The sequence below is a fragment of the Pygocentrus nattereri genome, chromosome 27 (assembly GCF_015220715.1).
Source record: "Pygocentrus nattereri isolate fPygNat1 chromosome 27, fPygNat1.pri, whole genome shotgun sequence".
Taxonomy (NCBI): Eukaryota; Metazoa; Chordata; class Actinopteri; order Characiformes; family Serrasalmidae; genus Pygocentrus; species Pygocentrus nattereri.
Genome location: NC_051237.1, coordinates 10,272,452 through 10,299,028, shown reverse-complemented (window position 1 = coordinate 10,299,028; position 26,577 = coordinate 10,272,452). Strand labels below are relative to the sequence as shown.

Here is a 26,577-nt window from a genome sequence, read left to right as displayed (position 1 = left end):
TATGGCGGTTTCCTCATATCCTTCTGTTTTGTGAGACAAACATGTCTAAACTGTAATCCCAAAGGAGGCAATTAGCCTACCACGCTCTGCAATGACTGGACAGTGATACCTAAGTATATGCTAGGTTATACCAGGAGCTTACCTGGAGCGGTAAGGTGTTATTAAAGGTACTGTGATTTATGCCTTGGCCAGAGGAACACACGCTGCTTTATTCGGCTAGAAAGGAGGACGTGCGTGAGCCTCATCTATACAGTAACACTCATTAAAGATGCAGTCTGTGGATTTACAGCGATTTTACTGCAGTCCTCTATCCATACACGCTGAGCTCTCCTACCTGGGCAAACTGGAAGGTTTGATTCCTCAGTCATGATTAGTGAAGGAAGCTTTCATAGTTTAAAATGAGCTGATTATCAGCGCTTTCATTCAGAGATTTGTCTAGAACTTTAAAGAATCATATTTCTGGTCCATTTTACTTCATGTTTACAGAGTTATGGGTTTCTCAACTGTAGGAAAATAATACCATTCCCACCACACCACAACACACCAATAAGCTATAATATTAACACCACTGCTTTGTTTCTATACTTTCTATACTCATTGTCCATTTTATCAGCTTCACTTATAGATATCCACTTTGTAGTCCTACAGTTACAGGCTGTAGTTCATCTGTTGCTCTGCATACGTTGTTAGCCCCCTTTTACCCTTTTCTTCAGTGGTCAAGACCCCCACAGGACCACCACAGAGCAGGTATTATTTAGGTGGTGGATCATTCTCTGTACTGCTGTGACACTGATGGCAGTGTGTTAGTGTGTGTTGCTCTGGTATGAGTGGACTAGAGTGCTGGTGTGTTTTAACACCTCTGTGTCACTGCTGGATTCAGAATAGTCCACTAGCCAAAAATATGCACAAACTGTGCAACAACAGATGAGCTACTGTCTCTGATTTTAGAACAAGTCTAATAGTGTGTTTAATAGAGTGGACAGTGAGTGGACACTCTAAAATCTCCAGCAACACTGCTGCCTGATCCACTCATACCAGTGCAACACTACACATTAGCGCCACCGCCACATTAGTGTTACTGCAGTGCTGAAAATGATTCACCACCCAATGACAATGAACGTAGAAACAACGAGGTGTTTAAATGTTAAGGCTAAACGGTGTGGCGTGTTTCATCTAGTCTGGATGCTTGCCCTCGTCACAGTTTACCTGTTTAGCTTCGACTGCTATCACTTTCTCTACAGCATCTTTGACTTTTAGCTCTGCTGTTCTTGAGCCCTTCATTCTTGGTCAGTTCCTAAATACAGTATTGCGGTTGTCTAGATTATTACTGGATGGTGGGCAATGACATTTTAATGAGCTTAGATTTTTAAAATCTTTTGTAAGTCTCTATAAGACATGGTCCCCCATTCATGGCAAAGAGTGTGACTGCTTATATTCTTTTTAAAAATGTATGTGACAGGGCAATGGCAAAAAATAGGTGAACCTTTGGAGTTACCTAATTTTCTGCATTAATTGGTCATAAATGTGATCTGTTATTCATCAAGTCACAATTGTAGTCTTTCATGTCTTTATAGTGTATACCAATTCAACCTTCACATTGCAGGTGGAAAAAGTGAACACTTGGATTTAATAACTGATTGAACCTGCTTTGGCAGCAATAAGCTCAAACAAGCATTTCCAGATTTTCAGATCTATTATGGCAAACAGTCTAAGCCCAGAGGCAGAAAAGCAACCCCAAATTATGATGCCCCCTCCACCATACTTCAATGTTGGGATGATGATGATTTCATGTTGGTATACAGTGCCAAACGTAGTGCTGCATGTTCTTCCTAAACTATTCCCTAACTTTTTTCAGTTTTCAGAAGTCCACAAAATATTTTCCTAGTAGCGTTTTGGAGAGGCATGGTGCTCTTTGGCAAACTTAAGGTGTGCAGCATTGTTTTGTTTTTTTGTTTTTTTTGGAGAGCAGCGGCTTTCCCTGTGGTGTCCTGCCATGGGAACCGTGCCTGTTCAGTGTTTGTCATATGGCTCACTCATGACCAGACACATTTACATTGATTTACATTTACAATGATTCCTTCAATCCTTTAGCTCTGACTCTACAAGTCTTTTTTTAACCCCTACACCTTCTATCTTATTTTATTTTAATTATTTTATTGTTTATTTGTTAGTTTATATATTATTATTCATATTCTTATTATTTTAATTCTGGTTATTTTATTATTATAGTAATCATATGTTTTTTTTAAACCTTTATATTTGAGCTATGTTGTAATTATTGTTTTATTTATTTTTTATTGTATTTCTATGTATTTTTATTATTAATGTTTCACTTTTTATACTTGCCTGATTTGGGTTTTTTATTTATTAAATTAACTTTTATTATTTGATGTTTTTTACACATCATCAAACCTTTGCTCTGTATCTACTCAGCAACATTGTAAAAGAGGCTCACCCTCAAGGTTTAATTAAATAAAGGTAGATTGATTGATTACTTCATTACACATTCTGCTTTGACCCTTTGAGTGATGGCTGGGTGTCCACTTCTAGGGGGAGCAGACACAGTACTAAATATGTTCCATCTACAGACAATTTGTCTAATCGTTGACTGATGAATACCTAAACTCTTCAAGATTTTTTATAACCCTTTCCAGGTTTATGCAATTATTAACATTGAAATGTAATTATTGCAATCTGAAATTCAAACGTTCAAGTCCAAGTAGCTCTAACCGACACCTCCAGTCTTATTTCATTGATTGGACTTCAGGTTTGCTAACTCCTGATTCCAGTTAGCTTTCATTGAATTCATTAGCCTATAAGGTTTACATGCTCTTTTCAGTCTACACTGTGAATTTTTGTAGGATGTTTTCAAAACAGACAAGAGCAATACATTGTTTTTTTGTTATTCATTTAAACAGATTGTGTTTATTCTTTATTGTAACTTAGATTAAGACCAGACTGTATTGTAAGATGTTATACATAAATTTAGGTGATGAGGACAAATTGCTATTCAGCTAGATGTTCATTATGCATTACTGAGTTCAGCTTTTGCATGCTGTTTTCTCAGCTGATAACATACTCTAACGGGATGGTTTCATGGTGTCAAATGATCACGTGTGCCTCATTAAGTAGTCGCTAAACATAATTAGATCATGTATGAAAACAGCTGTGTGTGACATGAATCCCAGTTGTTGATCCTGTACACAACTGAATTCTCATCCTATAGACCACAAGAACAAATAAGCATTGTTTTCCAAACATAACTGCATGTGTGGGTCATTACTTTGTAAAAAGAGACACTTAGACAGAAAGAATAATCTAGAAATAGTTTATTAGTTCCAACAACTAACACGCTCTCCAGTTGTGACCCTCACACACACACACACACACACACACACACACACACACACACACACACACACACACACACTCACTAGCCATGTACATGAACATACATTCATTGTAAAGTTGCTTACAAATAAACATTTATGGCTACTCACATTCATCATGTGCACAAGCACATACTTTTAGTCCACACTCGCACGCTCACAGTCATACAAGTGAGGGCCACCCTGATGTGCATCCTCTCTACAATCAGCCTTATATTTACATGCAGAAAATCCTACTACATTCCCTGACTAAACAGCTAGCCCACCTACAACATTCATCTAACACATTACACTGTATTGGATTAAGTCAAAGTATAAAGAAACAAAAAAATCTTCTCTCTCTGACACACACACATACTGCAGAGCTGAATGGGCAGCTCAGACAAGAGTTCAAAGTTTACCTGGGTCAAAGGTTATCTTCCTCATGAATACACTAGAAATACACACATGTATACACACAGACGCACACATGGCAATAGAATCTGTTGTAGTCCTCACCTCTCCCCCCCACAATGCCTAGACTAATAGGCAACAAAATGAGGCTCTAGTGGCAAAGTCAGTTACCTTTCTGCACTTCCTTTCTTTCCCTCTCCCCCAGGCCATGGGCGAAAGCACATACTGAGGACACACAATACTGTATGTACTCAACACTATCCATGTGTCTGTGATCATCTAATTGAAAATTGTGCAGCACACAAAAAAGTTCAGCATACTGGATTTATTTCATATTGAGGAAGCATCATGGTAAGTTAACTTCTGCAAGCTAACTCACACTATAATCAGATTGATGAACTGCCATGCATTATGGCTTTGAAAGGTCACCTTTACTTTTCAAGAAGTGAAAAAAAGAAAATGGAGTTGTACTCTGTGGAAGAGATCTTGGCTCTGTAGTGTTCTAAATATACCCACTTTGGGCAATATGTTTGTGCGCTTCAAAGTATACTGAAACATGCACTTAACAGTGGCAGTACAAGCTTTAGCCCACAGCCTCTCTCACGGTCACTCACTGAACACAGTGTCTGTACTGCAGTTCATTTTTCTGCCAGCAGAGGGAGACAGTTTCAGAAACACAGAGACTGAATTTTGTAGAACTATGTATCCCACAATGCACAGGACGGCATCGCTCAAGAGTTCAGCAGCTGCTCCACTCAAATGCACGTGGAAATGGATCTGTCCTTTTATCCAGCCCTAAACAAAGAAATTGATGAATGAAAAAAGAGACAAGCATAGAAAGTTTGCAGAAAACAAAACAAGGCTGACTATGTGAGGTTCTACCCAGCAGGTGGTGCTAGTAAGCAAGAAACCCTACAGAGTAAAGTCTGCAAATCCTTAACATCTGGCTCAATTTGTGATGAAAACATCTACCTGGTTGTGCTCATGTACCCCAGAAACATCTCACAAGTGTGTACTTCTGTAGAAGCAGACTACTAAAAGAGCATCAAGGTACCAAGCTCTGTTGAGGGCATAACAATAAGCATTTTGTGATCAATGTTTCAAATGTATAATGTATGTATATAATCACATTCCTTTATGTACATTTAGATTTATTTATATATTTGAATGTATGTTATGTTTATAAATGATGTTTATTAAAAACTAAATAGTCAACTGGATTGTTAGCTGGTACGTGACCTTAAGCAAAGTCATATTTCTTATAAACCTTAAAAACTGCAGTGGAATAATTCTCACTAGAACTTTTCTAATCATGTCATTTCAATGCATTACTGACTTTAAAGCCAGAGTTCCCAAACTTTTCTATCCCAAGGCCCACTAGTTTATGAATACAAAGAATAGCGGCCCAATTTTTAAAATAGAATTTTTTTTCTATTCTTAAGTGCTAAAACTATAAACTTGAGAAGTAGGGCCTGAACAATATCAGACTGTCTGTTTTTGCTCAATCACAGGTCCCAAAATTTGCAATCATGTTAAAAAATATATTTGCAGAGATGTCAAAAAAGGGGAAAAAAGCAAAAGGAATGTAAATGTATGAGGTGGATTGTGATTTGGAGCTAAAGTACATTGGGTTTTCATTCCCCTGCCTTTAGTCTCAAGATTTCTCTTTAGTTTTGATGGTGTTTGTGATTAATTTTAAATGGCCAAACTTCACTCCATTCATCTGACTTTTAGATTAGTGTTGTCTAACAATACTAATAATAAACCATACATCTGCTTCTTTCTCATTGGTTTATCAATTTGAGTTTAACCACTCATGACACTGATTCGTGGCCATCAAACTCATACTTTCACTATTATTTTACAGCAGGTTGTGGTGCAGAAATGAGAGCCAATAAGGGTCTGTAAAGAGTGAGACATCCACTGGGAGCGATGTAAAGAGATGTTAAGTGTCATCAGGAAATCTCTGTTCTACACATAAAAAACAAAACAAAACAAAAACAAACACAAACAAAAAAAAACCAAACATAAATCCATCACAAATAAGTACCTGGGTTAAACCGCTTAGGACAACACAAATATACTACAAAAACAGCGGTATCATTTAGATTTAATAATTTAATATGCATATATTTGGTATCACTGATAGAAATGTTTGATATGTAATCAGCCATGAAGACTACTGGTCTAAGTGTTTTTAGAAATGCTTGTAGAGAACTTGGGTAGAAGACATTAGAACAAGCAGAGTATGCTGATGGTAGAGTGCTGACATGCTCTTAGAAGAGGAAAGATAGCTATGTTGATGAATTCCATCGTTTCATTATAGACTGCTTGCCACCAGCAACCAGGGTTTGTTTGGAAGCAGACCACAGTTCAGATGTCAGTTACAGAGCCGAATATGGGAGGAGATTTCACAGATGTCAAAACGGAGCGAACTAAAAAAATGTCTGACAAGTCCTCACCAAACAAGGTGGGTGTGAAAGTGCCCTGAAAAACTTTTGTGGGGTTGGGGTTTTCCACAATGGGCCTGTATAAATTTCTCCTGTCAACCATTTTCCAGTTATTTAAAACATTTCCAACATTTATTTTCATTGTCATTACCAGAATCATTCATTACATGTTTAACAGAGGAGAATCTGTAGCAGCAGAAAACAAAATATCTTATTCAAATTTTAAAAACTGGTTCCTGCTCATCTCCTTTTGTTAACCCATTGCTCTTTAATAAAAGATAAGCTTGCGACACAAAGAAATTCCTTTTACTATAATTACTTCTATAGGGTTATGTTTGTATATTTGTCATTATTAAGATTTTGAAGAGGGCACTTACGTGTAAAGAGGCTGCAGCTGTAGGTGGGAACTCTTTTGTGGAGGCTGGTAACCATAGGAGTCAAATCCACCAATAAAGTCAACTGTGAGAACACAGACAGAGATGTCAGTGCTGAAGTATCTTAACTGCTTTATATGCTGCCATTAATATTTTTATTAAAAAGTGACTGGAGAAGGTATGATATGAACATAAAGCAGTGCAGCCACAAGATTGACATTTTACTAAATAGCAAAAATGTGTAACACACGGCACTTACAGCTGTCCTCATCATCCAGGAAGACTTTACTAACATAGCAGGCATATACGAAGCCAAAAAGCTGAGAAGAAAGAAAGAACCATGGAATAGGCGTAAGACACTCCACTAAATGAATGAAACTTATTTGATTTAGCAGAAAATGCTGCCTGATGTCAGGGTTTGGATATACAGCTTGATTGACTACTAAAGAAATGGTTCATACAGTCCTTCCTTAAGCTCAGGTATAACAGATCATCCAAGGCAGATTTGTTGTCCATGGTTTGCCTCTGTAGTTTCTGAAATGCTCATGTAGATAACAAGTAATATAAGTCTGTCACACAAAGTTCTTTGACATAGACTTCTCCTATTTTAGCTTCACAGCCTGAGTGCAAAACTAAAGGGGTAGTTTTTTCTGAACTATTTCTTTAATGATTGGGTTAGAGTTGTTTCAGAACAGCAAAAGCAAGGCAGAACACTCACTGCGAGGAACACTTGCAGGGCGGAGCTGACCACCTCTATGTACTGGTAGTCCAGCAGGCAGCCACTGACTGTGATCACATGGTGGTCCTGTGGAGCCAATGGTGAGTCAGGCACTGTTGTAACTAAGCAACCAGGCCCATTCTCCATCCACCAGGAGCGATGTAAAGAAGTGTTAAATGTCATCAGGAAGTCTCTGTTCTACACATTTAAAAGAAAAAAATATATAAATCCATCACAAATAAGTACCTGGGTTAAACCTCTTAGGACAGCACAAATATACTACAAAAACAGCGGTGTCATTTAGATTTAATATGCATATATTTGACACCATTGATAGAAATGTTTGAAATGTAATCAGCTGTAAAGAATATTGGTCTAAGTTTTTTTGTAATGCTTGGAGAGAACTTGAATAGAAGACATACTGTCACATTTTTGAAAAGATTAGATAGCCAATATATTGTAGTAGATCATTTCTGGTTATTTCCCAGTGCTCATGAATGACATTGCACGTGTTCCTCATTTCTAATAAGTCGGAAAGTGTCACCAAAAAATCCAGCTTTTCAAAATATGTGTAGGCAGGCCTCATAACAAGCACTATGAGTATTAATGAGACCACTGCTAGACATGCAAACATTTGGATTACATCGGGTGCTCCGATGTGGGAATCATGGGTGTTCCACTATATTTTTCACGTACATATTTGTCAAAGCCATTGCCAATATACATACAATTCTAAAATGTAGAAAGTGGGACTAAACTATCATTAACCATCACTGCATATTAGTTGAGGTCTTTCTGAGCTGATTTGTGTCATTAAATATCAGTTTGAAATCTGGGTTTAATAATGCATCATGCCATTGTTCAGATGTGACAATGTATTGTGGAGAATGAGCATATTAATTATGCCATCATATGTAACTGAATTGTCTGAGCACTAATCAAGAACTCATTACAACACATTCTTTAGTGGGCTTTGTGACAAGATAGATACAAATCACTTTTCTTCACTTGAATTTTGTTTTAAATGATGAAGAGAAACTGCGACTCTATCTGGACTAGCGGTCGACGAATATCAAATTGCAAACTCAGTACTGAGGATCCAACTAAATTGTGGGCCAATATTACACTCCATTTTAATGTGTTATTTCTTTATTCTTTGTTTAACCAGACTAGCCATGTTTTAATTCAAATCTATCTGCAAATGAGTTGGTCAAATGTAATCATCTCTTGTAAATTCAATTATTTTAAAAATGTTTTGCCAATATCAATACGATTCTGATATCACTGTGCTTCCCTAATACAGAGGTGCATGAAACACTTAGGGTAGATTTAAATTTAATAATAGCAACATTATGCATTAATATTTCAGAAGGTGACACAAAATGGATGTTCAAACGTTCTTATCCCATTATTACTTCGAGTGTTTCCGATTTCAAATTGTGTTGCAAACAAAGTGAACATACTCAAATGCTGCAGTTACTCAAACACAGACTGAGCCAAACCTTCTGCTTCCACTTACTTGGGACAGGTGGCCCACCTCCAGGTAGAAACAGATGATGAAGGAGTTCCAACCAACCCAGACCACCAGCCATACTGCGTACTGAGAACACACACAAGGTTATTGCAGACTAACCATCACAAACCACAGAGATTTAGACACCATATCCAGCAGTGCAGGAGAGATGCAGCTCGTCATACTGGCTTAGAAGTGAGTGTATATGATATTAAGTCAAAGATGCTCTGGTCTCTGATATTTTTCTTGTATGACACCAATTCTGTGAGCTCCGCCTCATGTCCATATGTAAATTTGCCTGCTGTGTGTACGAGGGAACCATGTGAACTTACCAGTATAAGATATCGAGAGCGGACCTGCACCGTCCCAAAGACTCCCAAAATAACAGCCATGATGTGAAGGAAGTTGGCAAAGATGGGAGCCCACTGATAGCCCAGGAAATCAAACACCTGCCTCTGCAACGCAGCCAGCTACAAAGACACGCATATATGAAGTTAATGTACACTAATAAATTGTAAATGATAAATCACAATGCAGCAAGCGTATTTATAGATTTGCACTGCAGACACTAAGCATCTGTCCTACTGAATACATTGGCTTTTGTTTCTAATAGCTTAATGACACATTTAGATAGACTTGTTCAAGGTGCACATAACCATCAAAAATTTGAACAGTGCTAAAAACAGTGGTACATGAGCCAGTGAGGATGTAAATAACCTCCCTTGTAAATATTTAAGCTAAAAATTGACTGTTTTTCTCACATATGACCTAACAGTATGGCTCTTCCAGGCTTCATGGTGAACTGGATACTGGCTCATTTTTTTAAGGCAGCCTTTATGGCATACTGTTGCAATGCTGGCCTGGCCTACATAAGCACGTTCTGCTGGCAGCCCTGGCCAAGTGCAGAATGTCTGCTGTTGCTGGCTTTCATTAACAGCTGAAGCTCAAACAAGCCACACACATCCAAGAAACAGACAGGCTGCCTGGCACATGCACTGTGAACCAGCAGGGCAAAAGGAAAAAGAGAGCAAGGCTACAACGGAAAGAGTAGAAAAATATACCACCCTGTCAGCTGTGAGTGCATTCCTCGCTTAATCAAGGCAACACTGACTGGCATCAGACTCGGCTCAAGTGTCAAACTGTCTGCAGCTAGGCTCAAATCGACTGTAAGCTTCTAAATGACTGACGTGTGATAGGAAAAAGAAACTAATAAGATTACAGTTCAGTACAAATTGGGTGTCTGTCATACTTGTCCATTTATACTCACCGTAACCAATCGAGTATCTGTGGATTGCACACCAGAAATGAACCAATAAAAGAGGGCCAATAAAACGCATTACTCTATTTAGGCCAGGGGCAAATAAATGCAAAATGCCCTTCTCTTTCACACACACACACACACACACACACAATCCCACAGCCCTCCGCTGCAGCTGTTTCCATGGAAACTGCCTGGAGCCCCAGCCCACAGCCCTATGAGAAAAGAGCCCCTACCTCAGGAGATCCCTCATGCATGCACACGCACACTCCTTCACCTCCCAGCAGAGTCTTAGACTCACAAATCACACACACAGATCTGGGGCATTAAGTTTCCAGAGTTGTGTATCACAACAATTCAATTAGATACTGCAGAAACATTAACTAGGGCAGCTACCTACCCTAAGACTTAGCTTTCTACCCTAAGACTAACCCTGTTCCCCTTCTTCTACACTCTCCTCACAGCCTAGACCCCTCACACACATTTGCACTTTCTAGGCCCATGGTTCTCAAACCAGTCCTCAGGGACCCCCAGACAGTTCATATATCTGTTGTGTCCCTATGTGTTTTGATGTAGACTGGCTGAGGGTCCCAATCTGCTTTCATGTGGGCTGTCTTCTATGTGTTTTGACGCGGGCTGCCTGGGGATCCATGAGCATTGGTTTGAGAAACACTGTTTGAGGCTGACCTACACAGAGACATTCACTCATTCACTCCTGTCTTTCCTCTCCTATACAGACACATACTGTGGGGGCCGGCTGCTTCCACTTAGGCCACCATTACACATTCCTCTTACCAGCTGCAGAGAGCAGATGACCACCAGCGTGCACCTCCCGTCGCATCGCCCCATGCTCTCGCGCTTGAGGCAAGGCTTGGGCCCCGCGAGGCGTCGCGGAAACGCGGGATCCCCGGTGAGCTCCAGCGTGGACAGCGCGCGCGAGCGCGGCTCCCGTTCCAGCGCCGTTAAGCGGTCAGTCAGCACGTCAGGGAGCCCGCCGGGCCGCACCCACACTTTCCGTGCCCTGGCGTCTCTCAGCAGCACCGCTGACCATAATAGCGCCCGTGTCCGGCGCTCCGGCCACCCGCGCGCTCACGCCGAACCGAGCCGCAGCGCTTCTGCCACGCCTTCTTTACGAGAGAGCACAAAGGACAGAGAGAGAGAGACAGAGAGAGAGAGCTGACACATTTAACTCGCAGAAATCAGCATCATATGATAGGCATCACACGGAGCGCGAGGAGGAAGAGGAGGAGAAGGAGGAGGAGGGGTGAAATGGCGCGAGGGGGAAAAAATAACGCAAATGCAATCTGCGCGGGACACAAAGCGCCTTTGTGACTCACCGAGTCCGCCGCGCGTGCTGTCTGTCCGGTGTCGGTTTCCTCCGGCGATACGAGAGACGGATTTCAGTACAGCTGGAGCATCGCGCGCCTCCTCCTTCTCCTCCTCCCCCTCCTCCTTCTTCTTCCACAGTCTCGCTCAGGCTCTTTGTCAACACGCTACAGGAGGGCGCGAGAAAGGGATTGTGGGTGGAAACCGGCCCCTCGTGCGCCCGCCCGCCTCCTTCACGCTGCTACACAAAGGAGAGCGAGACACGCAGCGGCGAGACTCGAGCCGACCGGCAGAAGCGCTGGTGAAGGTGAAGAATGAAGCTACGAGAGCTGATATATGAGCTGAGCGGACGCGACGCGGCGGTCTGGCCCTCTGAGGGGACCGTGACTCAGACCTGAGCGGCGCGGCGGTCACACCGGACTGAGCTGAGGGGTCAGTGGACCAGCAGCTGCTTTTGGTGCGGAGCGATACTAGCTACATTCATCACGACGTTTCCCGAATATCTCACAGTAACAGAGGCGATATCTTTAGTTTGCGTCAATAAAGTTAAAGGGAAAGTCCACTTATTTTTCAAAATTCTTGCAAAGTCAGAGCGGGTCGATGGACCGTTCTGAAGACATTCAGTCAGACTTGTTCACGGTGGTGGTGAGAGGAACCAGAAGACTGAGGAGTTGGCTGATACCTGGGACTGTTTTTGAAATAGGATTTTGACCTAAAATATATTTAAAAGTGGTGGAGAGGTACTTACAGGGTGTTTTAAAGTAACATATTAACCCAAATAAAATGTTTCCCCCCCAGATGTACCACTATTTTACGTATAATTTCAGATGGTATGTAAAATGTTTTGTGTTGTGGACATTATGACTCCTGGTTCCCATCACCAGCACTGTAAAGAAAATTCAGTAAGTGCCTCTTCAATTAAACATTTCACATCAAAACACTGTTTACATCTTAATTAATTATACAAAAATTGAAAAAAAAAAATCGAAGGAATTTCCCTTTAATGGACCCATTCTTCCTGACACTGCTTGTTCCATTTGTTGCTATTATGTTTCATCATTTAAAATGACACCAAAAGGAACCGTACACAGGATTATAAATGTCAGCCAAATTTTTCAGTTTACAGAAAGGAAACTTATAATTTACAAGAAAAGGAAGAATGTTTACAAGTAGAAAGTAAGACTACTATCAACAAGGGGAAAGAGATAAATAAATATTTTTAAACTGTTTGTAAATCTATTAGAAATAATTTAGGGTTAGGTTTAAATTTCAAAAGTCTTGCGCTGTAAAAATGAAACTTGCCCAGCATATGGATAAGATATTTCACAGCATCTAAATCCTTATCGCAACAATGAAATTAGATTAACCATTATAATGGTTATAATGGAACCATTTCTATTCAGATATTTTAATTAAAGAAAAAATAAAACCACAGAACTACTACCTTATTCCGGAAACCTTTAAAACAGACAGAAATAAAGGATCTCATCTTCAATAAAACAATGAGCATAAAGGAGGAATATGAATAATGCTATTTAAACAGGTATTACATTATTTATCAATTATTAATAATCTTAAAATATACTTTACTCTATTATGAAATAAAATTATTTGGAAAAAAATGTATATTTCTACAAAAATAAAATAAATTCAAAATCCTAATCAGTTTTGTTCATAAGCAGTGGAAGGTAGTAACTAGTCCATGAATTTGTACCTTCTTGAGTATTTTCATTTAGTATTAATGCACTTCCTTTCAAGTATGTTTGTGAGAAAGGGAATACATTTTTTTACTGTTACATCTCAGTTAATACTGAACTACAGATTCCTTTGCTGGGGCTAATTGTATTGGTGAGAGCATCCATACTACTATAAGATTAGTCACACATCAATTTTTGGAGCTTTAACATTTTATGTTAGACCAAGGGTGGATCCAAAGAGAAGACCAGAGTCTATTAAACTCCTGTTGCTATCCCGATAGATGCTGGATGTACCAAAAAAGCATCACTGAAGTTACATAAGTTACTCAGTACTTAAGCAGTTTTTTGATCTGCTACTTTTGTACATTTACTAAAGTTGTTTTTTGGAAAGGTACTTTTCTTTCAACATGTCATTGTTTCAAATAAGCTACTTGATCCACTTCAGATAAGAGAATCACACGGTGTAGTGTAACATTTCTCCAAAAAAAAGTTTATTAAAAGCATAAAAAACAGTCCCACATCTTCTCCACGGTTATGCACCATTTCAAAATGACATTTCTCCAAACCAGTTAAACAGCTCATTCTTTCATTCACTCAGTCTCTCTCACACACACACACACACACACACACACACACACACACACGTTACTGGATCTCCCCCATGTACAGGCGCTTGTCGCTGGATCCAGAGAGAACTGTTAAAGAAAAATCTTGCTATTAAAAGGAATATGACAGATTTACAAATAGCCTCTCCAAAATCTGGATAAGAGGATGAAAGAAAAAATTACAAAAAAAAAAAAAAATAATTACCAACAGGCTCCTCAGGATGGAAGGCCACCTCATTGACTGATCCTGCATGACCAGGGAGCTTATACAGAATTCTACGAGAGGTCGTGTCCCACACATAAACAAACCTAAAAACAAACAAAGGTAATTACACAGTTATTAACATACAGTATACTCACCCATATGAGCATATAGGCACATAATCCTTACCTGTCAGCAGAGCCTGCCGCTATCTTACTCCCATCTGGTGACCATGAGCAACGCAGAAGATTCTTGGGACAAAAGAACAATAGAAAGTCATAAATGTTCAGTGTATGAATCAGTTTTACCAAACACAATAGCAAACTGGACAGAAAGCAGTCATTACAGATTATATAAATCAGATGAGAAGATACAAAAGGTTGCTAACATGCAGAACAGAAAGAATTATGCAAAACAATGTTATAAATTAGTAGGCAATAAAGACATAAAAAATGTACTTCAAGTTCAAGTCACACATTGCTCTGTGTCAGATTTCTGACTAACTGCAGTTTTTTTCACATCAAATGTCTATACTCCAGAAACAAACACAATAAATATAGCTGAGAGCTTATTAAACCAAGTAACACAATAAATCGTATTGAATATTAATATTAAATTGTGTTGTATTATCATGGTACAGTACTTTAATATTTACCAGTAATTTGTTACACTGCATTACATAAAGGGCCCACATCGTGGAAAAACTGAGTTGTTTTTGTCTTAGGTCAATGTCACATGTAAACACTGCTTAAGTTTCAAAATCTACTGTTCACTCTACTGTAAACTAAGATACACAAACAGTCTGTTTTTAAATCATTATTTTTTATGTCACAAAACCTACATATTTTTATATCACCTATTCTTTTGACTACAGTTTAGGCCTGCCCATTCACATCAAAGTTATGAGGAGGATCCCTCCTCCTTTATCCCAAACTACTCATTCAAAGAAGTATAATATAAGGCTCATATTAATGAAATTATTTAAACTGAAATGGTCATTGATCTCATCATTCTACAAAAAAAAACATAGTTTATTGCATTAAATTAATGCTGAATGGTGTCATTGAAAGACCAAAGAATAATAGTCCTAAAAATTTTGCTTACTAATAAAGCAAAATCTCAAAATGCAAAATGCAGTGAACCTATCAAATGTTGTGATCCCGTCACACTTCCGGAGAGAGTAAGGATTACCTTTTCAAAGTTGTGGACATTTCCCTGGAAGATCTTCACACATCTCTCCTTTGGGGCAAATGGACGGATATCCCAAACACGCACTGCATCACAGACACAACATATCATTAACAGATGAACAAATAACACCCTAAACCTGTCATTGCATTCACACTGTCTCTCATTCTCTGAGTGTCAGCAACTCACCACTGTTGTCCATGGAGTTGGACAGTAGGTAGGATCCCTCCGAGCTAAGACTGAGTCCTGTCACTGAGTCTCCATGGCCCTGCATGCTGTAAATTAATTTATTCTGCCTCAGGTCCCACACCTGCAGCAAACACACACACACACACACACACACACACACACACACACAAAATAAAATGAAATAAACTGTCATAGACAAGCCAAGGCAGAAAATAAACATTTATGAAATACACTGATGTTAAGTGCACACGCACAGTACCTTAATATCATTGTCAATGCCTCCTGAAATGATCTGGTCACTGGTGTCGTTGAAGGTCACACTCAGTACCTGGTACGTGTTCTGGAATGTGTGAACTGATGCCTTTTTCCTGATGTCCCAAAGCTTAAAACAAACATGGGTAGTTATTAAAACATGGTAAATGCATTATTATTTATAATTACTTGTTAGTTCTAATCTTTGTTTCCTATTTCATTTCCTAGAACACCTGATTAGACATCTTCCCTCAGTACTGCTTTAAGTACCACTGATTTTCTCCTAATCAGGCACTGTAAGAACCATAAAGATGTTGAACAATATGCCCTTCTCTTATTTCAGCCCACACAAGAAAGATTTCACATTCTCTCTCTTTTTATCTCCTTTTAAAACATTAATTTGGATTGATGTTGTGCACATAACCCATGATAATCTCTGTAATTCTTTACCGCTCTTTCCATGAACGGAGGACAAATTCCTGGTTGTCCTAACAGACATTAGGTTTCTACTTAAAATATGCTGACAAATGAACCCACAAAAAAATAAAGAAAAAAAAAATGTAATTGATTGCATATATTAGAAACCAAATAATGCAAAATTGCATTCATTTTTCTCCCTGAATTAGAACTACTAGACTGTAGAGTTTAGCTATAAGGTTTGTGAAGATTTAATAGAGTTGAAATGTCACATTTTAAACAAGCTTGAGAGTTTTTACTCTTAAGTAACGGTCCAATCAGCCAGACTGCTATTGGTCATGTGATTCCTGACTTAATCGGCTATCTAACGCCAAAAAGAAATTGAAATGGGAACATCTCTAAATCTTAAGCAACTTTGTCATATCAAAACGATCAAATCTGTATTTTTATATCAGTTTATTTTCAGGACCACACTTTAAGGAATTTTAAAGCATTCATGGTGACTCTGACATGTGTTCAGGATAGTCCCTCATTCATGCAAATGTCTTAAACTAAAAGAATTACACTGGCTTAAAACTCAAGGTCACAGAAAAAGAAGATATTTATTTACTTTTTATATAATGGTATATATAAATATATTTATAAGTGGGCTAGGGGTACTTGTGTTTATTGATTAATTTGTAGATATTCCCCTATGTCCTTAAATTATTTAACCACATGCACTTACAACAAGGTAATAAACATCTTATTATAAATACTCATTCTGATGTCTGGGTTAAGCATCACATGATACTGAGACACATGTTGCTTGTTACCTTCACTGTTCCGTCGTCACTGCCAGTGCAGGCAAGCTGTGGACCACGACGAGCAGGAAAGCAGGAATTCACAAAGGATGTGTGACCTTTCAGACGCTTCACACGCTCTCCTGTCTCACTGTCCCACACACATACAGTCTTATCCGTACTGGCTGAGAAAAGCAGGCTGAAAAACAGACACATACACATCTGAAAAGGTATTCAAAAAGGCAACCTGAAATTTAAACATATCAGACTCTGATTTTTGAGATGATTAACACAATCAAGAAAGTACGAATCTGATCTAAGGTCATCACTTTATTATACTTCTACACACTTGCATACCTGCCATCTGTATTGTAGTGAAGCTCCATCACAGCTCCACTGTGACCTTTCAATGTGGCAAAGTTCTCACAGTCTCCATACACACTCCACAACACTGTACAACACACAAACAACACTTCAAATATTACTCAACTCTTCATCAAATACCTGACAAATGTGAAGCAACAACTAGTGAGCATGCCCAATAGACCAATGCTTATCTATGTGGAATGTGCATATAGAAGAGCACAATCATCCTCTACTACCTCACAAAAAAACAGCACTACTGGGTCTTTGATTGCTCAACTGTCTGAGCCAAGCCCACGGCAGAACGAGAGCCCACAGATCCATTTTGGCAAAATTTTACATGTTTATAGGTCTTTGTGTGGCAAAAAGCAAATCTCAGCAAATTGAATCAGCCAATCATCATAGGACATAAAACAGTAAAGTAACACAACAATAAAGCAACACAGAGCACTTCCGCCCTGTATACACAATAGCATGATCTTACAGATGAGGCGGTCATATCCTGCAGAAGCTAGAGTGGCTCCACTGGGATGAAACTTGCAGCAGTAGACTTCTCCCTCATGCCCAGAGAGCAACATTATAGGAGCCTGCAAACTGGAGCTGCGAGGAGGCCCCTGACAAACCAAAGACAAATTGAATCAAGCATAGTGTATTTTAGACATCAGAAAGCAGATAAAACCCTTATTAGTCACTCACTAAGATGCTTTTTAAAATGAGATATTTAAAAGTAAGAGCATGCCTTGAACATTGATTTGTGACATATACAGAAACAACTGAAAGGCAAACTATGAATGAATCAATAAATGAAAGAGATTCTGACTGAAACTTTAAAGCTTGCCAAGCACTTTTGTTTAACTGCTGAACATTGCTCTACTATTTAAGCCAGTACGCGACAGTGTCAGTAGAGTTATCTTTCTTTGTATGTTTATATTAGGGATGGGTGGTTCAGTACTGGAGTATCAGCACTTCCCATGCAGATGTTTTTATATATACGAGAATCGAACCTCAGAGGAAAATATAAAAATAAGCGTTTTCATTAACCAATAATCTAAACATCTTTTGTGAAACCGAATGTGTTTATGCTAAAAAATGAATATATATATATATATATATATATATATATATATATATATATATATATATATATATATATACACACACACACACACACACAGACACACAGGTTTTACTTTAGTACCCGCGAACCAGGATATTTGTTGTCGAAATTTTTACCTTAGGTTCCGCGTTACAGATTTCAATTAATTTCGAAAGGAAGAAAACATTCTCTGTTTTTTAATCAGCCTATTTATCTATAAACTCAGTTAAGCTATGTACAGCTTCAGCACTGGGTATAAACGCCGTTGGTTACCATAGCAGCTGGCATATAGAGCTGTTTACTCTAACGTTAAATGTTTATCTTCAGTACGAGGTGAATCTGACTTCCTGTTTGCCGGCTTCTTGCTCGAATTTTCCCGTGCCACCTTAAATTGTGCAGCACTTAAGGTAGAATGGGAAAATGTGAGCAAGTACCCGGCGAAAGCGAGGCTGCGATAAGCTTCATGTTTCGTTGTCTTTACCATGGTCGCTATCTGCTGACTCTGCGCCGCGGCCACCAGCTCGTTCCTGGGTCTCTTCACGGCGGCGGGAACCAGCGCCATGTCCGCGCCCCGCTTCTTCGGCTCGATCATGTTTTGAAGATGGTCTTCGGTATGAAGAGAGAACGGAATAAACCAGCGTTCGCGGCTATTTCTGTCTCGATGCGAATGCGGATGAATGAATCTGCCCACTGTCCACCATTAGCAGCACGCTGGAGGTGAAGTGGAAGCACTTCCGGTAAAATCGAGGCTTTTGATTGGTCCGTTTGTGCTGGTCGTTTCTGATTGGTCGCTGGAGCAGGAAGCAGTGTGCAGAGTGCGGCCGCGGCGCATTCTCGCGGTGCTCGGCTCCGGAGGTTTCATTTTAGTGTCGAGCTACGTCTGAAAGGCTGTCTGAGGGAATATGCAGCGTTTTCTAGCGAAAATTCCCGAAGACGTGACAGTGCAAGCTAACCGTCTCTCTGAAGTGAAACCTTACCTGCTTGGCGTGCGCAGCTGAGCTCCAGCACACCTGGAGGAGCCTCCACCCGGCCACCCGTTCCTTAAAGACTTAAAGGAGCAGTAAGTTTTGCTGAATAATCTTAAATACGTTTTCCTTTGGCTGAGAAAGTGTTTTTAATGAACGGACTGTTGTAGCACGTTTAACGTAAGAGAGGGGTTCGGTGAAGAACAACGATAGTGCCAATGTCTGCCCGATGAGCACTCATTCACACTGCACTGCTGTTTCAGCCCTGTTCCTCACTTTAATTTGGAGCACGATGCCTGCTGCAGGTATCTGGTAGGTGCGAAACATAGGCTCCTTTACTCACTTTATGTGCACGAGCATTTTGTGCTCTGCATATGGCACTTGGGAATTAATACTAATAATCAAAGCACTGCTAATACATGCTCAGTAGTCATTGCTGCTGCAGACTGACAGCTGGTCTGTGTTTTTTCCACAATCTTATTGTACAGTGTCCTGTCTCTACCGTCCTGTGTGCAGTGCTTGTATAATTATTACATGTAGATTTTTTTGTGTAATTGAATGTAATGTAACACTGTGTACTATATTATTCAGTGGTCAGAAAAAAAATTACAGTAAAGTTGACTCAAACTTTGGCTTTATATGTGTTAGACAGACAATGGCTGATGACCATAGAGAGCCAGCCGGGCTGGATGGACTTCCAGAGCTGTACAGCATCCTACGAGGGGAGGTCAGGCCCATCATCAAGTGAACAGAGAGATGCTGTTCCACAGCACTGTTGTTTTATTTCTCTTTTCCGCTTCTCTTTTTGTTCTTACTCTCTCTCTCTCTCTCTCTCTCTCTCTCTCTCTCTCTCTCTCTATGTCTATTTCTCTTTTACTCTTTCTCCCTTTTGCAGGTGGCTTCTGTAACAGAATATGGAGCCTTTGTCAAGATTCCAGGATACAGGAAGCAAGGTGAGCTTACTCTGTCATTAGCCTGGTCCCAAATGGTGCCTTGGTGGTCCAAATTCCACACTTTGGTGATGTGAGCAATCTGTAGATCTATAGGACAAGATACCTCAAGCATTCTTGAGACTGACTTGTGTGTCATGCAGGCTCTAGTGTATTAAAACTAATTTAGATTATAAGCATAATGCAGTTCAATGGCAAGTTTAATCAATAAACAAATGCAGTTTTTCTCACATCTGAATATCTTCATGTCTGCCATGTTGGCCTGATTGATTGGTTCTCACTTGTATCTCAAGGAATTTTGGGTAATGGGCCACTGCTGAGGCTGCATCATTGCAGTGCTCCAAAATGCACCAATGCTGCAAAACAGAAGCTGTGAAGCCACACTAAAGCATTATGCACTCACAATTGTGGACTACAGGCCAGCACGTGTGCAATTTAGGACTGGGCCAGTGACTAATTTGGCCAGTTCTGAGTCTTCTTCAGCTTTAATGTGTATTGCTTCAGTATAGTGGGTGGCCCCACCCAGCCCTTGGACAGAAAGACTATGTCCAGAAGTATCCAGACACCCTGCAAGTGTGTGAATCCAGGTTCTTGAAGAGATGTCCCTTGATGACACAGACCTTCAATTGAGCACACAGTTTGAATAATCTATTTAGAAAAGCACTGCCAATAGAATAAGATACTTGGAGCTGCTACACAAGTCACCATCCCCAATATAAAGTGTTTGCTAGAGAGGTATAAAGCTCCCCACCATTTGATTTGAGTCAGGCCAGTTTAGCAACCAGCAGTTTAGAATGTGGTTGGGATTGTCTTCCTGAAATAATAATCAAGGTCTGCCCTGAAAAAAAGTCATCTGGATGGCAGCATATGTTGCCAAAACCTATATATATCATTCAGCATTAATGATGCCTTCGCCGATGTGTAAGTCACCCATACCATGTGCACTAATGCACCCCCATACTATCATGGATGGCTGGCTTTTAAACAAGTTGGCTAGTCTTTATCTTGGAGGATGTAGTGTCCATGATTTTCAAAAAGAACAAAATTTTGATTTGTTGGACCATTGGACACTTTCCCACTTTGCCTTAGTCTGTCTTAAATTAGCTTGGGCCCAGAGAAGGTGATGATGTTTCTGAATCCTGTTTATACACTGCTCAAAAAAAATAAAGGGAACACTTAAACAACACAATATAACTCCAAGTAAATCAAAATTCTGTGAAATCAAACTGTCCACTTAGGAAGCAACACTGATTGACAATCAATTTCACTGCTGTTGTGCAAATGGAATAGACAACAGGTGGAAATTATTGGCAATTAGCAAGACACACTCAATAAAGGAGTGGTTCTGCAGGTGGGGACCACAGACCACTTCTCAGTACCTTTCTGCTTTCTGGCTGATGTTTTGGTCACTTTTGAATATTGGTGGTGCTTTCACACTCGTGGTAGCATGAGACGGACTCTACAACCCACACAAGTGGCTCAGGTAGTGCAGCTCATCCAGGATGGCACATCAATGTGAGATGTGGCAAGAAGGTTTGCTGTGTCTGTCAGCGTAGTGTCCAGAGGCTGGAGGTGCTACCAGGAGACAGGCCAGTACACCAGGAGACGTGGAGGAGGCCGTAGGAGGGCAACAACCCAGCAGCAGGACCGCCTTTGTGCAAGGAGGAACAGGAGGAGCACTGACAGAGCCTTGCAAAATGACATCCAGCAGGCCACAAATGTGCATGTGTCTGCACAAACGGTTAGAAACCGACTCCATGAGGATGGTATGAGGGCCCGACGTCCACAGATGGGGGTTGTGCTCACAGCCCAACACTGTGCAGGACGCTTGGCATTTGCCAGAGAACACCAGGATTGGCGAATTCGCAACTGGCGCCCTGTCTCTTCACAGATGAATGCAGGTTCACACTGAGCACATGTGACAGACGTGACAGAGTCTGGAGACGACGTGAGAGCCACAACATCCTGCCTGCAACATCCTTCAGCATGACCAGTTTGGCAGTGGGTCAGTAATGGTGTGGGGTCGCATTTCTTTGGAGGGCTGCACAGCCCTCCATGTGCTCGCCAGAGGTAGCCTGACTGCCATTAGGTCCCAAGATGAGATCCTCAGACCCATTGTGAGACCATATGCTGGTGTGGTTGGCCCTGGGTTCCTCCTAATGCAGGACAATGCTAGACCTCATGTGGCTGGAGTGTGTCAGCAGTTCCTGCAAAATGAAGGCATTGAAGCTATGGACTGGCCCGCCCGTTCCCCAGACCTGAATCCGATTGAGCACATCTGGGACATCATGTCTCGCTCCATCCACCAACGCCACGTTGCACCACAGACTGTCCAGGAGTTGGCAGATGCTTTAGTCCAGGTCTGGGAGGAGATCCCTCAGGAGACCATCTGCCATCTCATCAGGAGCATGCCCAGGCGTTGTAGGGAGGTCATACAGGCACGTGGAGGCCACACACAATACTGAGCCTCATTTTGACTTGTTTTAAGGACATTACATCAAAGTTGGATCAGCCTGTCGTGTGTTTTTCCACTTTAATTTTGTGTGTGACTCCAAATCCAGGCCTCCATTGGTTAATAAATTTGATTTCCATTGATGATTTTTTTGTGATTTTGTTGTCAGCATATTCAACTTTGTACAGAACAAAGTATTCAATGAGAATATTTCATTCATTCAGATCTAGGATGTGTTATTTGAGTGTTCCCTTTATTTTTTTTGAGCAGTGTATATGGCTTCTTCTTTGCATGGTAGTACCATAGATGATGAAATCCCTAGGTTCTATGCTGTTTTATGCTGAGAAACTTTTTTTATTTATTGCACTATTTGCCTGCATAGTCTTTCAAAGAGTGGTGAACTCCTCCTCACCTTCTGAAAAACTGCTCTTATTATATCAAATCATGTTACTAACCTGTTGCCAAATTACCACCATTTTTACCAGTCTTTTTCCCCCGCTTCCCAAATTTTTTGAAACAGTTTGCTGGCATCTCATTCAAAATAGGCATATATTATATTTTATAAAAAAAAAAAAAAAACATTTCTGTGTTTCAACATTTGATATGTTGTCTTTGTACAATTTCTGATTTACATTTATAGGATTTGAACGAGTTGCACATCATTGCGTTCTCTTTTTATTTACATTTTGCACAGCCTCTCAATTTCTTTGGAAATGGTGTTATACGACTGTGGTTCCCAATCTGGTCCTTAGGGTCCCTGAGATGGTCCATATTTTCTGTCATATGTTGGAGCAAAAATATCGACTGTCTGGGGTGTCCTGATGGCCAGATTGGGAACCACTGGTCTACTAGTAATTTGCACACTAAATCTTAGGTGTATACACCTACATAATTATGCACTGCTCACATGCACTTCTAGTGTGTGACTTTATTGTTGGCATTTGAACTCTAGTTTAACTGTGTATTTATTACGCTGTAATTGAGTGTATTGTATTGCAGTGTTTTGTCCATTGCATTATGTTTAGTCCTTGTGTAGTGCGCAGTGCTTTATTTTGTCTTTTTTTTAACGACCATTATGTCATTACATTACTTCTTTGTAAATATGGAATTTTGTACAGTAAACTTCTTCTTGGCTTCTTTCAGGGTTGGTTCATAAAAGTGAGATGTCTGCCTCTCGAGTAGATAATCCTGCTGAAATTGTTGATGTTGGTGAGCAAGTTTGGATTAAAGTCATTGGCAGAGAGGTACACACCTGAGTGCAAACCCAGAAAATAAAATACAACTAATATTCATAAAGAAATAGATTTGCATCTGTATTTTAAGTTGCTGCACATTCATTCATTTACTGATAATATAATATGTGCAGATTTTAAACAGTGTTTTTTCTGTTTGTTTTGTGCCAGATTCATGATGATAAAGTCAAACTTTCTTTCTCCATGAAAGCTGTGAATCAAGGAACAGGGCGGGATTTGGATCCCAACAATGTGATGGCAGAGTAAGTAGTCTGTGTGTCCCATTCACACACACACACACACACACACAGGTGTATTTTTTTGTTAAAATGTGTTTCTCATTTGTGTTTTCGAGTACTGATCCATCCATACTACATATTTCCTTTAGGTCATTAAACTACTTTTAATATTAGACAAAGATAACCAGAGAAAAAAAAATACTGTTTTTAAATGATGATTTTGTTTATTGAAGGAAAAATGCTCTTCGGCCATACCTGACCCTAAGTGAGAAAGTAATAACCCCCTTTGCTACTAAATCAAGCAGTTAACCAGATCCAAAGACTATTGGGTTCAGTTTCACTAACCACACCCAGGCATGATTACTGCCAGACCTGTTGAATCTAAACATCACTTAAATAGAACCTGTCACAATAAGAAACACACTGGGTAAAAACAGCATTAATGGAAAAGTTGCAAGGTGCAAACCTCTGCTGGCCAAAAAAAAACACAAAGGCTCATCTCGCATTTGCCAAAAAACATCTAGACAACCCCCAAAACTTTTGGAATAATATTCTGTGATGAGTCAAAGGTGGACATTTTTGGGAGCCATGAGTCCTGTTACATCTGTTGGAAAGCTACCACTGCATTCCACCATAACAGCATCATTCCAGCGGTCAAGCGTGGTGGTGGTAGTGTGATGGTCTGGGGCTGCTTTGCTTCTGCAGGACCTGGATGACTTGTCATAATTGGATTGAACCATAAATTCTGCTCTCTATCAGAAAATCCTGAGGTAGAATGCCCACCCATTAGTTTGTGACCTAAAGCTCCTCCACAACAATGTTAAAGTGCAAGAAAGTGCAAACATCTGATTGTTGTTGTTACTGTCAAGGGTGGCAATTACCTTTTCACATTTTTCACAATAGATTTGGAATAAATCTTTATCTTCAATAAATAGAATGGTCATTAAAGAGTATTTTGTGTTTACTCATGTTGTCTTTATCTTATATTAAAATCGGTTGGATGACCTGAAAGATCTAAATCTGACAGCAAAAATAGAAGTAATGTAAGGGGCAAATACTTTTTCACAGCCCTGTATGTATGATTGTGCACACACAGACAGGACGCACGCAGGCGAAGGCGCTTCCAAGATAATACAGGTCAGAGAATTACACTTGAGGCTGTGCTGAACACCACCTGTAAGAAGTGTGGGTGCACAGGTAAGAATATAAAAAATTTAAATACATATCGCAGCTGTTATCTAACCACTCCATGATAACCAAAGGTACTCATTATGTTTGCTACTTTCATCAAAGCCAAACCACAAGCCTTGCAGCAAACCTTAGTTTACACTTTTACACTCATACAGGGTAAACCACAAACCCCTTAAGAATGACTTCAAATCAGAAGCACTGAAGTAATTTAAATTCACCATACACATGAATGATAGAACTTCCACATGCCATTGAATTTATTGCATTATCATTACCAAATCAACATAAATCCTTTAAAGCCATTCATATTTTAATACAGTTCTGACTTGCTCTCAAATATATACTTTGTGTTGGGATTCAAAGTATTTCATTTTTTTAAATCTAGATTCCACTTTAAAATCTTAGTTCTTAAAATCTTGAGAACACCTCAAAAGGACTACGTCACTCAAAGTAGATGAATTGGTCCTCATTGGTCCTGTTTTGGCTTGAGGCTTAGCAATTGTCGCAACAGCTGTGTGGGACTATCAAAGTATGTCAAAGGTCCAAGTGTCCATGCATGTGTTTGCTCTCAGGTCACTTTGCAAAGGACTGTTTCTCACAGCCTGGGCTGCAATACAGTTTGGTGCCAGAAGAGGAGGAGAAGGAAGAACCAGCCAGCCAGAGCACCCAATCAGAGCCTCAGAAACGAAAGAAGGTTATCACACCCCTTAGAAAATTATTAGATTTATAGCATAAGAAGAAACCCAGCAGGCGTCCAGTTGCATAACCCTACTCTCATTTATCAAGCTTTCCTTCTATGCCTTGTTATCTTTCTATTAGTCCATGGCAACTATATCATTCTAAGTGCTTAGCCTGTTCAGTTCAATTTAATTGTGTGGTTTCATAATATCTCTCTCTCTACACATAGGAAAAGAAAGCGAAGAAAGAGAAGAAGAAAAAAGAGCGAAAAAGAGAGAATTCTTCCTCTGACAGTGGTGATAACACTAAAAGAGCGAGACACTCCCGTACACATTCGGAAAAGAAGAAAAAGCACAAGAAGCATAAACACAAACATAAATGAATGCAATCTATGTAATGTCATGGTTTTGGCTTTTTCAAAAAAAAAAGTTGTTTTTATTTTGTGCATGAGCAAGGACAATGTGTCTTAGAAAACAATGCAGGGATGTACTTATCAGTTTTGAGATTTGTTTTTATGAAAAAAATAAACAAAGTTTGTTGGCTTCAGAAAGGTTTGGGTTTAGCGGTGAAAGTTCAAGCAGCACAGTCCTACATGACCTCCCTTCACCTGGTAACAAGACACATCAGCTCAAAGTAGAACACACGTGACAGGAACTTG

The 26,577-nt window shown here is 39.8% G+C and overlaps 3 protein-coding genes across 4 annotated transcripts; 1 reads left to right on the top strand and 2 right to left on the bottom strand.

The window, feature by feature from the left end:
• Positions 1 to 3,311: 3,311 nt before the first annotated feature.
• On the bottom strand, positions 3,312 to 11,861 carry nkain1 (sodium/potassium transporting ATPase interacting 1). 2 transcript variants are annotated; one of them, XM_037535550.1, is made up of 8 exons: positions 11,433 to 11,861; positions 10,891 to 11,222; positions 9,170 to 9,307; positions 8,844 to 8,924; positions 7,325 to 7,522; positions 6,866 to 6,926; positions 6,610 to 6,691; positions 3,312 to 4,577 (listed from the first exon to the last, which is right to left on the bottom strand). In XM_037535550.1, exons 2-8 carry the CDS (start codon positions 10,942 to 10,944, stop codon positions 4,568 to 4,570), a joined length of 624 nt encoding a protein of 207 aa, XP_037391447.1. In that variant the 5' UTR covers positions 10,945 to 11,222; positions 11,433 to 11,861; the 3' UTR covers positions 3,312 to 4,567. The 2 variants fall into 2 exon arrangements, with proteins under 2 accessions (XP_037391447.1, XP_017551402.1); XM_017695913.2 differs by having other exon boundaries at positions 10,891 to 11,219.
• A 1,726-nt stretch (positions 11,862 to 13,587) lies between these two features.
• snrnp40 (small nuclear ribonucleoprotein 40 (U5)) lies at positions 13,588 to 18,941 on the bottom strand. The gene is made up of 10 exons (XM_017692990.2): positions 18,694 to 18,941; positions 17,601 to 17,730; positions 17,111 to 17,204; positions 16,787 to 16,952; positions 15,562 to 15,684; positions 15,303 to 15,423; positions 15,117 to 15,199; positions 14,115 to 14,176; positions 13,929 to 14,032; positions 13,588 to 13,813 (listed from the first exon to the last, which is right to left on the bottom strand). Exons 1-10 carry the CDS (start codon positions 18,802 to 18,804, stop codon positions 13,764 to 13,766), a joined length of 1,044 nt encoding a protein of 347 aa, XP_017548479.1. The 5' UTR covers positions 18,805 to 18,941; the 3' UTR covers positions 13,588 to 13,763.
• An 80-nt stretch (positions 18,942 to 19,021) lies between these two features.
• Positions 19,022 to 26,469, top strand: zcchc17 (zinc finger, CCHC domain containing 17). The gene is made up of 8 exons (XM_017695888.2): positions 19,022 to 19,272; positions 19,826 to 19,904; positions 20,073 to 20,130; positions 23,723 to 23,823; positions 23,983 to 24,074; positions 25,147 to 25,247; positions 25,814 to 25,935; positions 26,149 to 26,469. The coding sequence occupies exons 2-8, from the start codon at positions 19,833 to 19,835 to the stop codon at positions 26,299 to 26,301; spliced, it is 699 nt and encodes a 232-aa protein (XP_017551377.1). The 5' UTR covers positions 19,022 to 19,272; positions 19,826 to 19,832; the 3' UTR covers positions 26,302 to 26,469.
• Positions 26,470 to 26,577: the final 108 nt, after the last annotated feature.

Coding starts and splice junctions, on each gene's coding strand:
- nkain1 (XM_037535550.1), bottom strand. CDS start 10,944: ATGGGGCGATGCGACGGGAGGTGCACGCTGGTGGTCATCTGCTCTCTG. Junction 7,523..8,843: donor AGGTGGGCCACCTGTCCCAA/GTAAGTGGAAGC, acceptor TTAAATGTGTAG/AACAGAGACTTCCTGATGAC. Junction 6,692..6,865: donor CCTGGATGATGAGGACAGCT/GTAAGTGCCGTG, acceptor GTGTTCTCACAG/TTGACTTTATTGGTGGATTT.
- snrnp40 (XM_017692990.2), bottom strand. CDS start 18,804: ATGATCGAGCCGAAGAAGCGGGGCGCGGACATGGCGCTGGTTCCCGCC. Junction 15,200..15,302: donor CAACTCCATGGACAACAGTG/GTGAGTTGCTGA, acceptor TCTGTGATGCAG/TGCGTGTTTGGGATATCCGT. Junction 13,814..13,928: donor CCATCCTGAGGAGCCTGTTG/GTAATTATTTTT, acceptor TTTCTTTAACAG/TTCTCTCTGGATCCAGCGAC.
- zcchc17 (XM_017695888.2), top strand. CDS start 19,833: ATGGCTGATGACCATAGAGAGCCAGCCGGGCTGGATGGACTTCCAGAG. Junction 24,075..25,146: donor CCCAACAATGTGATGGCAGA/GTAAGTAGTCTG, acceptor GTGCACACACAG/ACAGGACGCACGCAGGCGAA. Junction 25,248..25,813: donor TAAGAAGTGTGGGTGCACAG/GTAAGAATATAA, acceptor GTTTGCTCTCAG/GTCACTTTGCAAAGGACTGT.